Genomic DNA, 15,106 nt, shown 5'->3' with positions numbered 1-15,106 from the left:
TCCCCCTGCCCCGATGGGAAAACTCCTGGGTAGAGATAAGAACAGTTTAATAATTGAAATAAAGTAAAATAGCAACGATAATAATATAATAATAACAATAATAATAAGCAAAGCAAGTGATGCACAATGCAATTGCTCACCACCCACTGACCAATACCCAGCCAGTTCCTGAGCAGCGATTGCTCCCCCCGGCCAACCCCCCCCAGTTTCTATACTGAGCATGACATCACAGGGTATGGAATAGCCCTTTGGCCAGTTTGGATCAACTCTTCTGGCTGTGCCTCCTCCCAGTTTTCTTGTGCACCTGGCAGAGCATGGGAAGCTGAAAAGTCCTTGACTAGCATAAGCAGTGCTTAGCAACAACTAAAACATCAGTGTGTTATCAGCATTATTCTCATCCTAAATCCAAAACACAGCACTATGCCTGCTACTGGGAAGAAAATCAACTCTATCCCAGTCGAAACCAGGACACTTTGCATTTTAAAATGTGGTTTGTAGGTTGCACAGCTTTCTTCAGAATAGTGTGTTTTCTTCTCTGTTTCAGGTTACAATGGCAGACCTAATCTTACAACAAAAAATGGAAATGGAAATGGAAAAATAACACCTGGTAATAATGGAAAACGAAGTGGACAGAGAGTAATCAATGGTCCTCAAGGAACAAAGTGGGTAGGGTGATCTTCTCTCCAAATTCAAGATGCTTTGGCCTTTTATTGTACTTACATTGTCATTAAGAAAAGGAAGGAGAACAGTGCCCTCAGTCAATGAAGCTGTAAAGTGAGGTTATACTTAGTGATCTAGTTTCCACTGTTCCACTGAAATCTAATGACAAATTCTGCATTTTGTTATTTGAACATTTTAAATGTCTGATTTAAAGCCTGATGGCTTTTTTCAACTATAGCATTACTCCCATAAATTTACTGAAACATTTTTTCCTCAAAGTCAGTGGAACTTACACTCCCCAGTGACTCAGGGCTTGTCTGGCATGAGCGTGAGTGGGGACTGCCTGAGACAGCTGCTGTGAAAGATGTGTTCAGCAGTGCTTCTCCCAGACTCCCACTCCAGGGAGAAGCTTGTGAGCAAGAGTATCGAAATGTAAAGTTATTCCATAAGTGTCACCATGCTTTAAAAGCACATACATAGGTATCTTTAAGTATTTTGCCACTTGTACAGACATGTTTCCAGTGGTATTTTCAGAAGAGCTCAGATGCTGTTGACAGGAGAGCCCCACTAGATGCCTACATGCCCAGACCTTGTCTTTTAAGATCCTTTCCAGTGAGTTTATGGCCAACCAATGCAGGGAAGGAACTGGTGTTCCCTGTATGTTTGCCCAAATGCTGAGCAGGAGGAGACTGTGACCAGCCTCTGTGGTATCAGTAGGGGTGCTCACACATGGCATGACACATAAAGACATTTATTTTATGGCCACTTCAATCTTATCATTTGCATTAGAGGAACATAAAAAGGTTCATCAGGTATGTCACATTCAAGGGAGGCATTTTGAAAAGCACACCCAAAGCCCTTTAAATAGAGTCCAGAAAGTGGGCTAGAAAGGTCCTTGGGAGGCCGTGGGGCATCTCTCTCTACCCCACGAGAGGAGGGTATTGCTGCAAGCAGGATGAACAGCTTGTAAAGCAAGAGGATCTGTGTCAACATCTGGGGCCTGGAGGGCTTCAGAGACTGATCTCATGGTCTACTGTCCCTCCTGCTACAGGTCTTTTCTGCAGCACCAAATGTAAGTCTGTCTTGCCAACCTGGAACTGCTGCTCACATCCTCTTCCCAGTTTCCTCCCAGCACTTTTGCATTTTTGTGTTCTGTGGCTCAGTGTCTGTTACCTCAGGTTAAAACAGCATACAGTTCAGCTATTTTGGATTAAAATAGCAATGAGGACTGGATTTTAACTGCAGTTACCTCTTTAATTCAATCCAAGCTCTCGGACAGATTTGTTTTATGAGCAGAGGCTTTTCTTCAGTCTCCTACCTCAATTAAAATCTTAGCTACTTTGTTTTCACTGCTGTTTCTATCTAGATTAACTAGTTTAATTTTTTTTTTTTGATTAGTAGACATACTTTTAAATCCTGTCTTCAAAAGGACTCAGGGTCATACTCAAATCAGTATTACAGGAATTCACCTTTGGAGTTGCGCAGCCCAAGAAAATCAAGGGAGTTACTCCTTTGCATGTGAGAGCTACAATAGGTGATATGAATATGGTTGTTGTGCAACTCTGGAGCCCTGCTCCTGGGGATTTGCTTTCTTCAGCAGTGATTTTTCAGTGATTACTATACAATTAGTGACGCACTTTTAAAAGTCTGGGGTTGTTGTAGCTATTCGTGAACATCACACTTAGCATCTGAATTTCCCCCGGATTTCTGTTGCTGTGAAATTTCAACTCCTCTTGTGTTAGCTAAACTTGAGTCCATCTGTTGCTTTTAGGTTGTAGATCTTGACCGAGGGCTAGTGTTAAATGTTGAAGGAAAATACCTCCAAGATTCCCAAGGAAAACCTCTCCGAGTGAAATTAGGAGGGGATGGACGTACGATTGTTGGTAAGTGACAGCTTCCTTCTCACAGAAAAAAAATCTAAAGTTTTTGTGCACGTGGTACAAGTCTTTGAGCTGCTGAATGCTTCAGGCATCCCCAGGTCCCATGCAAGCCTTTTGGACTCCCTCAGGCAGTCAGCACATTGCAGGACCTGGGGAGGCTTTGGGGCATCTTGTGGGGCTCCAGAGTATGAGGGCAGCAAGAATCACCCAAGTCCATCTCACTTGTATCAGCATTAGAGAGGACTGCAGAACTGAGCCAGAATAAGGATTGATACTTATTTCTATCTTTGCATACATGGAAATAATTATTCCCCACCACTAGTACTGTATCAGCCATATCATCATAGAATCATAGAATGCTTTGGGTTGGAAGGGACCTTGAGAGATCATCGAGCCCAACCCCCCTACAGTAAGCAGGGATTGAACCTGTGAACTTGGCGTTGTTAGCACCATGCTCTAACCAACTGAGCTAACCCAGCTGGTCAATATGTATGTGACTATTTTATTTTTAATTCTGAAACTGACCGCAAATAGTAAAAAATCCTGTGTGTGATCTGTGAAAACACTGCTGTTTGCACATCAGTCCACCTGTATAGATCTCTTGAATACAAATACAGTGCCTGCTGTTAAACTGGTTACCATGAATATTTGCAGTATCCAGAATTTGACACAAAAGTTTATCTGCAGCGACAGCATCTCACCAGCTCATCCCAGTTCTTCCTTGCACATATTTGACATTAGGGAGCAGAATATGGATTCACCATACCTTTCATCAACAGTTACAAGACTGACTTAGATTAAATGCAGGCACTGTCTGCACATTGTGATTGTGAAGTGAAACTTTCCTGCAGTCTTCCCAAGAAGTGTTTATCAAACAGTTGATAAAAGTGAACACCACTGTGGTTTATCTGAGGTTCTTCTAAACTGTTTTCCAGCTTCCTTAGCTATGACTCTTTCCTAAGTAACAACCACCTTCTCTGTCAGCTTAGTTACACGAGACTGTAATCACACTCTCAGTGCTCTTGTGGTATCTACTGTTGATAAAAACCATGCTATAAGCCTGAAATGAATTAATGGTGAGATTTTGGCTTTGTTCTTCTCTCCTAGATGAAAAGGGTGCCCCAATGGTGAGTCCTGATGGATTACCTTTGTTTGGACATGGGAGATTTAGTAAACCTGTAGCGAGTGCACAAGATAAACCAATAATAAGTCTTGGAGGGAAACCTCTGATTGGTCTTGAAATGATTAAGAAAACAACCACTCCCTCAACTACTACTACAACAATACCCCCAACAACTACCACAACAACTACTACAACCACTACAACAACTGTTGCTACAACTACCACCACCACTCCTGAACCAACCACCACTGAACCGCCCACTGAGAAACCACCCCCAACCTGTCCTCCAGGCACCTATGGACAGTATGATGACGAGGGCAACTTGCTGTTGGGGTTCGATGGCCTGCCAGAGTGCAATGCAGAAGGTAACTTCCTTTTGTGCTGTTTGAACTTCTTTGGTTGTGCTGTTCGTAGAGAGCAGTTACACAAATGTAAAGTGGGAAAGAATCTGCCTCTGAAGGTTTTGGTCCATGTGATAAGGTAGGAGCTGAGATAAGAGCAGCTGAAGAAGGGTTTGGGTATTAAATGGGTTTTCATTGGAAAATGTCAACTTCCCCCAAAGCTGAAGTTTTTCATGGAAATGTGTTGATTTCAGCAAAATTCTTACCTTGTGTTGGATCCAGTCTTGTCACATATATTCATGCATGTTAGCACAAGTATAGGCAGTAGCTTTGTGGTCAAAGCACTCACATATAAGGAAGTGCTGACTCCAGTTCCAGCCAGAGAAGGACCTGAAGGCACTATACATTTTGTCTATTTTGTGTTCATTTCTCACAATAAATTCTGAAAAGTCTCTCTTTTAAGCCGTGGTGGAACCGGCTTTTGCAAAATGAGACTTGTTCTCTTGCCAGCCCTCAGAGATAGAGATTGTCTAGCAGGAATGTAGCACAGCACGGATGAAGCTGGGGAAAGACAACCCTGGCTCTGCACAGATAAGGCAGAGAGTTTTATACGAATTTCTTTCTCATCTGAAAATATTAGACAGTATTGGTGCATGTCATTATTTCCCTGTTGCAGTTATACAAGCTTAGGACATGGTGCCAAACTGAAATCCAAAGTAAACAAATATAAATGCACTAGAGTCTTTGGGTGTTGAGCCTGTTCCTACCATGTTTTACCCTTTCATCACCAAAATGTTGCACTGCAAACCAGTTAGCTGCTTATTTTGCAAAACCAGATCAGGGAGCACCATGGTAGTCCTTATTCTTTCCGTTTGTAGGTAATCCCCAACTCAGTCTACAAATGGGCAGTAGCAGCATGGCCATAAGCTAAACAACAGGTTGGCAGTCAGACATCTGCCAACTGCAGTAGCCAGTTTTAATGGGTAATGAAACCCCCTTACCTTTCCCACACACCCCCGTATCTCTGAAGCCAAAGTAGATTTAAAAGTAGGTCATGTAACCATGGCCTAGGAAGCTGAACTATCGCTTTGAAGAGTGCAGAGATATGGAGAGATGTGGCTTCAGCAACTCACAGTGAGTCTAAGGGTGGCATCTTTGGAAAGGATTTCAGAAGCAGAAGATTGAAAATTCCCTTAGCAGCTACCCTGGGTAAGTAATGAGTCAGATATGTTAGTGCCTTGTGCAGGTGGAATTACAATGATTTACAACTGGATGATCTTAAAGGTCTTTTCCAACCTAAACGATTCTATGATAGTGTGAATATTTATCTAACAATTAGCCCCATGTTTGACTGTGTATTTATAGAAGTGTGCTTGCATATGTACATATGCATGGATGTGTACACACACAAACATATGTATATAAAAATGACCATCATCGTTAAATATTTCTTTGAAGAGTTTTGGTTTTCCCTTTGATGCTTTCATTGTTCCTAATTGTATTTACAAAAGTGTTACAAATGTTATATATGGTCACCCTGGTATTTTCAAAGTTGCCTAAAGGGGACCATGATTTTTGGTAGAGTCCCTCCCACTCCCACCAGCTCCTTTTGCTTACCTTGAATGTTGCTTATATCCTGTAATGTTTCCTCTCCTTGGCCTGTGCTATTTGATACCTGAAGGACCTCTTCTGAGAATACATATTATAAGAATAGTAAGAGATCATGAAATAAGGCTGGGGTTAATCTGAGCGTAGGCTCCAGAAGCTGAACAACAAAAAGCTTTGCGGTATTATTTTTAGTAGAGTTTTGGGCTGGGGAATTTTCATGTGATTTTATGAACATTTAAAACATTCTGCTTGGGTTTTTTGCCTTCCACCAGATGGGCTTGCTGAATCCTTGAACTTTGTTAGAGGCATGAATGAAAACTAATTTTTTACACAGGCTGCGTGTTCAATAAGATGGCCCTTAAGTCACTCCTAAACTGTCTGGCATTTCAACAGTATGTCTGCAAAAGCATCACTGTGGAAGGTTGAAAGGACAAGACGGTGCTGGATTTCTACTTCTTACCTGCTATATAGCTTGAGCAATATTAGTCCCTACCTGGCAATTATGAAAGTTTCTCTGAAGAGAAACTTCTCTCTCTTCCCCCCTCCCCCCCCCCCCCCCCCCCGGCGACCTGCCTCAACATTTGACAAACACAGCAAAACAACCTGCCTGTTCCACAGAGGAACTTGCTTGAAAAGAAAGCATCTTTGTGGTATTTACTTAATGATGGCTGGTTTTGTTTAACAAGTGCAGTGTCTATTTCAAGAGGGATAAACAACTACTACTTGAACTATGAAAACATTTAATGCAGTTTTCCCTTGACCATTTCCAAATTATATTTTTATGTTGTCTTTCCCTTTAGTCCAAGTCTGGAAAATACTTCAGATCATTTAATGAAGTAGTTTTTCTGCCAAAGCTTGATATTTGTCGCTAAGTGCTTTACTCACAAACAGCCAGGGGCTGCAAGCGCCAAAACCCACCGCCAAATGTTCTACTTAAGCTTTGGCAAATTTGCTTACTCTCTGGCAGGATTTTTGCTCAACCCAGCAAAATTTATTGTCAACATTTAACTAGATTCAGCAGTCTTTAACTTTCAAGAAGGGGTTTGGCCAGACAAGCGTGATTTGTCAGTGAAATCAGCTGAACTTTTTTCATGAACTCACAAAGAAAGAGAAGGTGGAGTCTTAACCACGTGTTACGTGTGATAAAATCAAGTGCTGGTTGCGTAGTCCGCTGTCCTTACAGATGCCAAAAGACTATGGCAAGCGGTCATAGCAAGGCTTAGCCTCATTTGGTACAGGCAGGGTTCACTGAAGAGCTGCAGCAAAGGGTGGTGGAGCAAGCTGGAGAACTGCAGCTGGTGTATGTACAGAAAATGCTAAAGTGAGAGGTCTTTAGGAAATACCCCTATCATTGCCATGCCACAGCTAATGCTAAAGAAGCATAGACAGTGAAGTCGAAGAGACTGAACAAGTACAAAAAATAGTGAATAAAGTATGTTTTTGCTGGATTGTATGTAGGCCAAAGGCTGACTAGCTAATAGGTGTGAATGAGTTGAAATCTGCCCATGAAGGACTTAAAATTTCTGCATATCTGAGCCTCTTGTTTACTTGGATGTAGTCAAAGGTAAGTGCATACATTGCAGACGTTTGTTTATGTTGGCCAACTGTGGTGAGAAGAGCTGCAGAATTCAGCAAAGGATCTACTTTGTCACTGACTACCCTCAGAGAAGTCAAGTGGCTTCCAAGTAGATGATCTCCTGAAGAGTGACTGCAGAAGTCCGCCATGAGAAAATGTCAGATTTTGCTATATGAAACTCTGACAAGAATTAACCCATTTCCTGTGTTTTCAAAGCTTATTTTGGCATTAAAATCACTACTGTGTATTTAAAAGAAACTTATTGTCGTAGAAAAAAAATCAGTCTTGTACAATAATTCTTGGTCCTAAATAAAAAAGAAAAACCCTGCAAAATGAAAATGTATCATTCGGATTATATTTGTGAACTGTTTGACATGGCAGTTGAAATTTTGCATTGTTCATATTACTGGCTTAGTCAAAATAACATTGTTGCTTTCATATCAAGTGTTACAGGAACATTACCAGTTTCTATGTAGTATCCTGAGGTCAAAGCTGTCTTTCTCTTATCTTTGTTCCCACACTGGCCTCTCCCCAGCCTCAGCATTTCATTGAAGACTTCTGATTGTACCTGCAGCGGGTTCCAGCAGAATGCTTTTGCTTTGTTTGCATTGCTTTTCATAGCTAATCTGAGCTTTGTGTACTCTTTGGCTTCCCTGAATAACACGTGGAGAAATGCATTTCTCAGAGTGTGCAGGGAAGCCTCCAGGATTCACAAGATGACGTACTTGATGGTTGATGTATCTGGTGCTGAATACATGACCTGCAGAGATACTGAGATGATATGTAGAGAGAGACATCTGGGAAGTCTGTGGGTGCATTTGCATTGGTTTTTGGAGTGGATCGGGAGAGATTTTTTGATATGCACCTCACAATCATCTCTTCTTGCTATGCTTTCATTTGCATTGTGGAGCAATCTCGGTGTGCACGGACTGAATTCTTGTTGGATGAAACTCAAGCAGAAGCAGTGCTTCAGGATGACATGTATGTGCCCCAACCTGTAACGGGCATTCAGTCCACAGGGTCAGACTAGAGCTAGTGCAAAGTAAAACCCTGGGAAATCCAGCACCAATTACTTCATTCTACAAATCCATTCCTTTTGGGCTTCATTACTTGCTAGTATAGACAGAGTCTGTAAATGTCGTGGCTCTGCAGGTTGTTTGATTTTTATTCCCCTGCAAAAATATTTGAAGTTTTCAGTTTATTTGAATTGCTTGGTTGTTTTTTTACATATAAATTTCTCACATTTGTGGCTCCTGGGGCTATAAAACATTGTCAAATCCTGACCTGAGCGTTACATGGTTGCTGGCAGCCTGCCTTTGCTCCAGAGCTGCTGGGGCCCAGGGCAGAGCTCCTGGAAGGTCCATTACTCTTGATTTTGAGTGGCAGTCCTGAACCCATTTTCCCCCAGCAAAACTCCTGGCTACTGCAATTAGCTACTCATCTGTTATTCTAAATATGCAGAGTGGACTGTCATTGTGTTATCTGGAAACTAGGCAGTTATCTTATTTCTTTACAAATCAACTGGCTAAAGATTTTTATTTTAAACTTTATTCCAAAAGTATTTTACTAGGAGGGTAGGGATGAGACCACTGAATTCTTATAGCATTTTTTTTTTCTCCTTCAATAGATACGTTCTCAGGACTGGATTCAGATGTGACAGCAACTCCAGAGGCCTATGTGATATATGATGATGGTACTGTTTAACTGTAAAAGTCTATTGCAAGTGGCATGTTTGGGGTTGGTTTTTTCACTGTCTTCTTTCTTTGGAATTGGGTTTGAGGGGGCAGGTTGGTGAATGGGAGCTTAAGCAAGCAGTGGTGAGCTGGAAAAGCTTTCCAGAGTCCTGCATCACATGTGAAGAGCAAGGATGCAAAGGCAACTGTTTCTGGACATGAAAGTCCCCTTCTATCGGTCCTGCAATCTAACAGGAACCTATTGTGGAAATATGTTACGTTCAGAGCTGGGTCATACAGTCACTGCCTCAATCCTAGATTTACTTTCTCCAGTACAACTTCTAACTCCAGCCCAGTCAAAGTCAATGAACCCTTCTAAAAAAGAAAATCCAAATAACATCTGAGCCCTGGAAACTTGAAATACCTTAGTAAGTTTTTAGCACTCTACAGCACTGTGAATGTATTTCTTTGTCTTTTTTTTTTATGTGTAGTCTGCATTTACAGCATAAAACATGCTCATACTGAATGAGATCACCTACATATAAAATAATTAATCCTCTGAATTCATGTGCACGTTAAATCAAAGGGAATTGAAATCAGATAAAAGGAGAAGAGGGAAAGATTTTTGCAGAGTTATATTCATGCCATCTTGATAGTATAATCCAGGACACACAAAACTTAGCTGAAGAGGAAGCCTCAAGTCCCAGCATTTAATTATAAGTTTGCATAGGGAATGCAAATTCTCAGTTACTGGAACGAGCATTCACTTTCTGCCATCAGTGACTTTTGATGTTATGCTCCTTTTAATCCTCAGATTCCTGCTCCTACCCCTGCACATTAAAGTGGATAAGTACAGATTTCTGTTAAACTCAAAGCTTTTTAGTAGAGTTTATGGCTCTAGCATAATAAAAGTTTCTTTCTTTGTGGATGCAGTGCTGAGATCTTAAGTCAAACCACCACCAACAACAACAGAAAAGCATTTAAAAGAGAGTGCACCAGCTGAGAGGAATATATCATAGACTTTTGTGCCTTTTATTCTGATCACTTCACACTGAGGCCAACATTTAGAATATGGGGAGGAGAAGATGAGCTAAAAACTACACAAGTCCTACATCCCATGTTCCTTACATCCCCATGAAAGTGGAATATCCTCAGTGCACAGGTCTTTTGCCAGGCCTCCCCTTAGGTGCAGGTCACCTGCAGAAAGCAAATGCTTCAGCAGTTTAAGCAGAAAACAGTCAAAGCCATGAGCTGAGCCCCTCAGCCTGTATGAGGACACGGTAGGGATGCCAAATGCTTCTTTCCCTTCATTTTGTGCATCAGTCTGGTAGCACAGTAACTTTTCAAAGAGCACTGGATTTAATAGGACTGAATATCAAGGAGGACTGAATATCAGATTCATGTGGGCCAGTTTGCCTTCCCTTATGGCCCTAATGGGACCACAAATGGCAAGTACAAGACTCCACACCTCTGAAGTTGCAGGAATGTTTAACAGCAGTATGAACCAGCTCTAGCATTTTAGAATAATGACACAGAGTTTTCTTAAAAAGCCATTTTTTCACTCCCTTATCTTCTTCCTTTGGCATCTGAGAGCTATGGCCAGGGATTCAGTCACTGTGTTGTCTTCTCTTGGGGGTTGTGAGGGGAGGTGACAGACAAAGCATATTCAGGATATTGCTGTATGAATACATTTTTTTATTGTTATCCTTTTTACCTGTGTGAGCAAAGTCTAAATCAGCAAGGACACTAGTATTGTCAGGCAAAGACTTTGTGCTTGCTGTCCATCGGTTTGGTAGAAATCCTTGCAAGGCTGAGGTGTGACTGACCCTGACTTAGAGGCCCGTAAGGAGTGTGCGGCAGCTAGGACAGGGTGCGTGGCACTCCTTTGGGACTGTGGCTGCTGACAGAAATGTTTCCCTACTCATAGTTAAGCCAAAATAACATGAAACAAGCTAACATTTTCATCTTATGTTTCCTCTGAAGACTATGAGTTTTTTGAGAGCACTTTGCCACCAACTACCACCACTGTCACCACCACCACTGCTTCTACAACGACAGAATCAGAAGTTGTCTATCCGGAGACTAGTGTTGTTGGGACCGGCCCTGTGTCAGAATATGATATTGCTGGGAAGAAACGGTTCACTGGTAAGGATGTCCTTTGGTATATGTATCTCACTACTTGTGCTGCAAAGAATTCTTGTTCTAGCAAGGTCAGCCCTTAAGCTGAGACCATTGCGCAAATACATCCAAAAGACTAGTGTGTGGTCCTTGTAAGGACTGCCACCTGGGAAACCCAAACAGCAGTACTTTGTTCCTAGCTTTGATGCTTGCATGTCTATGTGTGGACCCACACCGATTTTGTTGAAGCAGTGCAAACCTCTTTGTACTCCTTCAGTGTAAGTGTTCTCCTTTGTATTCTTCATTGTGTTCAGTTTAGCTGAAGTCAGTAAAAGAGCCAGAGTGTCTACTCTGGTGCCCAGGTCAGCTCAGCTGCATCATTTCAAGTTCACACCAGTAGTTCAGTCAGTGCAAGTGTCCATGTAGGTGTGAGTCTTCCTCTGGGGGACCTAACTCTTCTCCACTGACCCGTGCAACCCCAGTGATTTCACCTACCTTGCACAAGCATGTATGTCAAAGGTGTGCTTCAAAGTCAAGGAATGAATGGTATTTTGGATATGAACTTTCCAAAAAGTAAAACCAATAGAGATAAATTTGACTTTGCTATTTGTATCTTTGCTCTGTAGAAGGAACTTGGTGAAGGAACCCCCAATACATTGGCATGAGCCATGAGGCTGGCTCCTGTATACGTGAGCCATTCAAGTGTGTAGGTAGGTGTTGCAGCTCTGACTTCAGAGCTGCTCTGCTTCTTTGTCAGAGAAGCAGCTGGGGGCCAGACTGGAGGGATTTGGAGGTGGTAGGGCACTGCATTCCAGCCTCCATCCTGGACTGGTGACCCCCCTGCAGCCCTTTACAAACCTCTCGCATCTGAACTGAGGTCAGGTCAGCTGCTGGCATTTCAGATGTGAATTCAGGGGATGGAGAGTCAGCTTTGACTCATGTCTTGCCTTCCCTTCCAATATCCATGAGCTTCATGTGGCTTAGAGTGGATGTCTGCTGCTGGAGTAAAATATTTGTTTTTATATATGCCAAGACTTTTTCCAGTGCATCTTCAGTTTCCCTGTCCAAACAATTTCATGATGTTTCTATTCGGCTCTCTCACTGACAGTGCTTCTTGATTCATTTAGCTGGAGAGGCTAAAATTAACTTCATTGCAAGATCTGGAAAAAATCCCTTTAGGGCATGAAATCCAATAAGATAAACCAAGGAATGTTCGTTTATGAACATTCAAGGCACTGGGGAAATAATATTACCGTTTCAATTAATTGTATTATTGCAACTGAATAAACATTTCCAAAGCAAGTTTTATAGTCCTTACTTTGAATGTTACAGTGACTTTTAAGGCAATAAAAAGATGGTTTAATCTTCTCCTGAACTGAAGTGCAATTCCAGTCAGTATAAAGCTTTTAAAAATAGAAGTTACAGGTTGGGAGCACATTCCTGGAAGGCAGGGACTAATGACTTCTGTTCCCTTAGTGCCAAGGGGACCACAGCAATAACCCCTTCGTTTAACCTGGTCAGACTTCACCTTGGAATTACTCTTCTTGTTCTCTCTGTTTTTTCACTCAAGCTTCAGGATGTTTGTGTAAGAACCAACCACTTAGACCCCTAAAGTATTAGACGATCTGAGGCCCTGGGAGGGATCTGTTCCCACATGTGGAAAGGCAGAGAGTTTGGGTGACATTTTCACCCCACCTTCCAGAGCAGCTGGAGGTAGCATGCAGAGGGTCCTGCAGTCAGACTGCTCTCTTCTGCCTCTCGTAGCAAAGACAATCCTTCTGTCTTTGCATAATTGGGTACAGTTGTGAATGTGACCTGAATATTGGCATCCCATTCCCCCTGCTCATCAGTCAAATTGAGTGCAAGCCATGCTTTGTTGGCAGCAGTGAACCATCTCTGGGCTGGAAGGGGAGGAATTTTAAAATGCTTCACAAAACTTGACTGTCTTCTTTTCAGGAAGTTGCCAGCCTGTGTGCTACTCTGTGGTGCCTACAAACTGCTAACTAAACACCACCTTTCCCTGTCTCTTCCAGCTCCGTATGTGACCTATCTCAATAAAGATCCAGCAGCACCCTGCTCCTTGACAGAGGCCCTGGAGCACTTCCAAGTGGAGAGCCTCGATGAAATCATCCCTAATGACCTCAGAGAGAAAGATCTGCGTCCCCTGAAAGCCCCTCACAACATCACTGTTGTGGCAGTCGAAGGCTGTCATTCTTTTGTCATCGTGGACTGGGCCAAACCTGCTCAAGGAGACATGGTAACAGGTACTCTCCTGAGGGTTGCTTTCCTGATGGGGTAGTGGGGAAGGGGAGGGTTTTCTTAAATGACCATATTTACCTTAAACTGAGCCAATGGCTCATGAAGTTCTCAATCCTCTGCAATTTTCTGAGGGAGGTGAGCTACTTTCTGAGGAGTAAGAAAAGTCCCTCTGTTGTCTCTCAGTGCCGGACCGACCAGCCCATGTTGGTCCAGTTATCTTAAGATTTTGGAGCTGATTTTGTGCCAGTGGCTCTGAAGGCACTGCTTCTCTCCTGGGTGGTATCTGTGATAGTGCTTTGCTCGACTGAGCACTTCTGCCCCCAGGTAGTGCCCTCAGCTCCACTGCAGGCACCTCCTAAGCCTGCATTGGGAGCATCTTTCACACTTGGCTTCAGTCTGCTCCAAGCAAAGGTGACTGCATGGCTGGAGCTGGTCTGGGTCCTGCCTGGCTGTGAGTGTGACTACAGGAGCAGTCTGCCTGTAGAGGGACTCCTGGCCTGGCGGTCTTCTAGTCCACTTTTTTTGCAGGAAAAGAATGTATCATAGTCGATTATCTCCAGTGGAGTCTGTGGCCCAGGCTATGCTTACCTTGTTTCACTGAAATTTTGCTCAAATGTCAGTTTGACAAGCAAGATTCAGGGGTGGGGAATATGTTAAACAAATGTATTAAATTACATCTCCTTTAATGTCTGTGGACCTTTGAAAGCCAGAGAGAAGCCCAATTGAGTTCAAGAATGAATCTAAAAAGTTGCTGGAAAAACACTAGAGTAAATAGGGAGATAACCAAATATTTTATAAATTAATCAACCCCTGTTTGTCAGTGCACCCAGAAGATCTGAAGTAAGCATTGGAAAAGGCCACTGCTTTGGTGCTAATGTCCAGTTTTTGAGGAGCCTCGCTCAGCTCTGTGGCTGACAGCCATGGCAGAGGGGTGGGAATTGGCAGAGCCGAAGCAGCCGTAATGGTCAGGAAGGGAGAAGGTGGCACTTGAACAGGCTATGTGGTGTCTGTCCCTTCATTATTCAAGGCTGTTGATCCAGTACCTTACTGAGTACAGTTTGCATAACTTTTTTTTTTTTCCCCAAAAAAATCCCTGGTATTTCTAACTATATTAGTTTCTGCACAGTCAGTGTATCACTTAAAACAGTGAATGGGTTGCCTCTGTCATCTTTTTGCCTTCACTGTGTTTTAAATCAGAATTCGCACCAGGGTACCATCCTCTGATGTAATGCTCTATCGTTACTAGCTAATGACAGGAAATTCTTGTAGCCTGGGATTTTCCAGAAGAGTTAGCCATCTAATCACTTTCATTTTCAAAGATGCTTCCACTCCTTTTAACCTGTAAAATCTACCATGACACCTAGGGATATAATTTATTTAAAATTTATTTAGAATCCTCACAACTATTTGTCTTTCCCATTTACAGGCTATCTGGTTTACAGTGCATCCTATGATGACTTTTTAAAGAATAAGTGGTCAACCAGGACTGCAGGGACTACTCATTTGCCAATTGAGAACCTGAAGCCCAACACACGGTAAGGATTTGATCCAGTCTTTTTCAGTTCTGTTAGGGAGGTGAAACGAATTTTGAGAATTGTCAATCATTTTTCTTGGCATCAGTATAAATGTTTACATCTGATCTAGATTTTACTCATTCTGTTTGGCAGCAAATTGTTTTATAAACCGCATGGCTACTTACATGATATCTTTACCGTATTAACCCTGGGGCAGATGACTGTGTGTACATGCATATACGTTTGTATATAAAAGAACACCTATCAGTAACAGAGAAAATCTTATTTTAAAAATGCATTTTCTAGTCTTACACATAGCTGAATCAAATTTGCGGGGGAAGAGTATACTAAAGT

General features: G+C 42.3%; 1 protein-coding gene across 1 annotated transcript in view; it reads left to right on the top strand.

The window, feature by feature from the left end:
- FNDC1 (fibronectin type III domain containing 1) overlaps positions 1–15,106 on the top strand; it is a 45,558-nt gene that overhangs the window by 14,253 nt on the left and 16,199 nt on the right. Inside the window, exons 8-14 of the mRNA XM_075707976.1 lie at positions 545–666; positions 2,432–2,543; positions 3,648–4,028; positions 8,816–8,881; positions 10,845–11,006; positions 13,013–13,243; positions 14,665–14,773. Coding sequence (XP_075564091.1) covers positions 545–666; positions 2,432–2,543; positions 3,648–4,028; positions 8,816–8,881; positions 10,845–11,006; positions 13,013–13,243; positions 14,665–14,773 — 1,183 coding nt within the window. The remainder of the gene's footprint in view (positions 1–544; positions 667–2,431; positions 2,544–3,647; positions 4,029–8,815; positions 8,882–10,844; positions 11,007–13,012; positions 13,244–14,664; positions 14,774–15,106) is intronic.

The sequence above is a fragment of the Pelecanus crispus genome, chromosome 3 (assembly GCF_030463565.1).
Source record: "Pelecanus crispus isolate bPelCri1 chromosome 3, bPelCri1.pri, whole genome shotgun sequence".
NCBI lineage: Eukaryota > Metazoa > Chordata > Aves > Pelecaniformes > Pelecanidae > Pelecanus > Pelecanus crispus.
The sequence above is the reverse complement of the archived record's forward strand: the minus strand, read 5'-3'. Positions and strand labels throughout refer to the sequence as shown.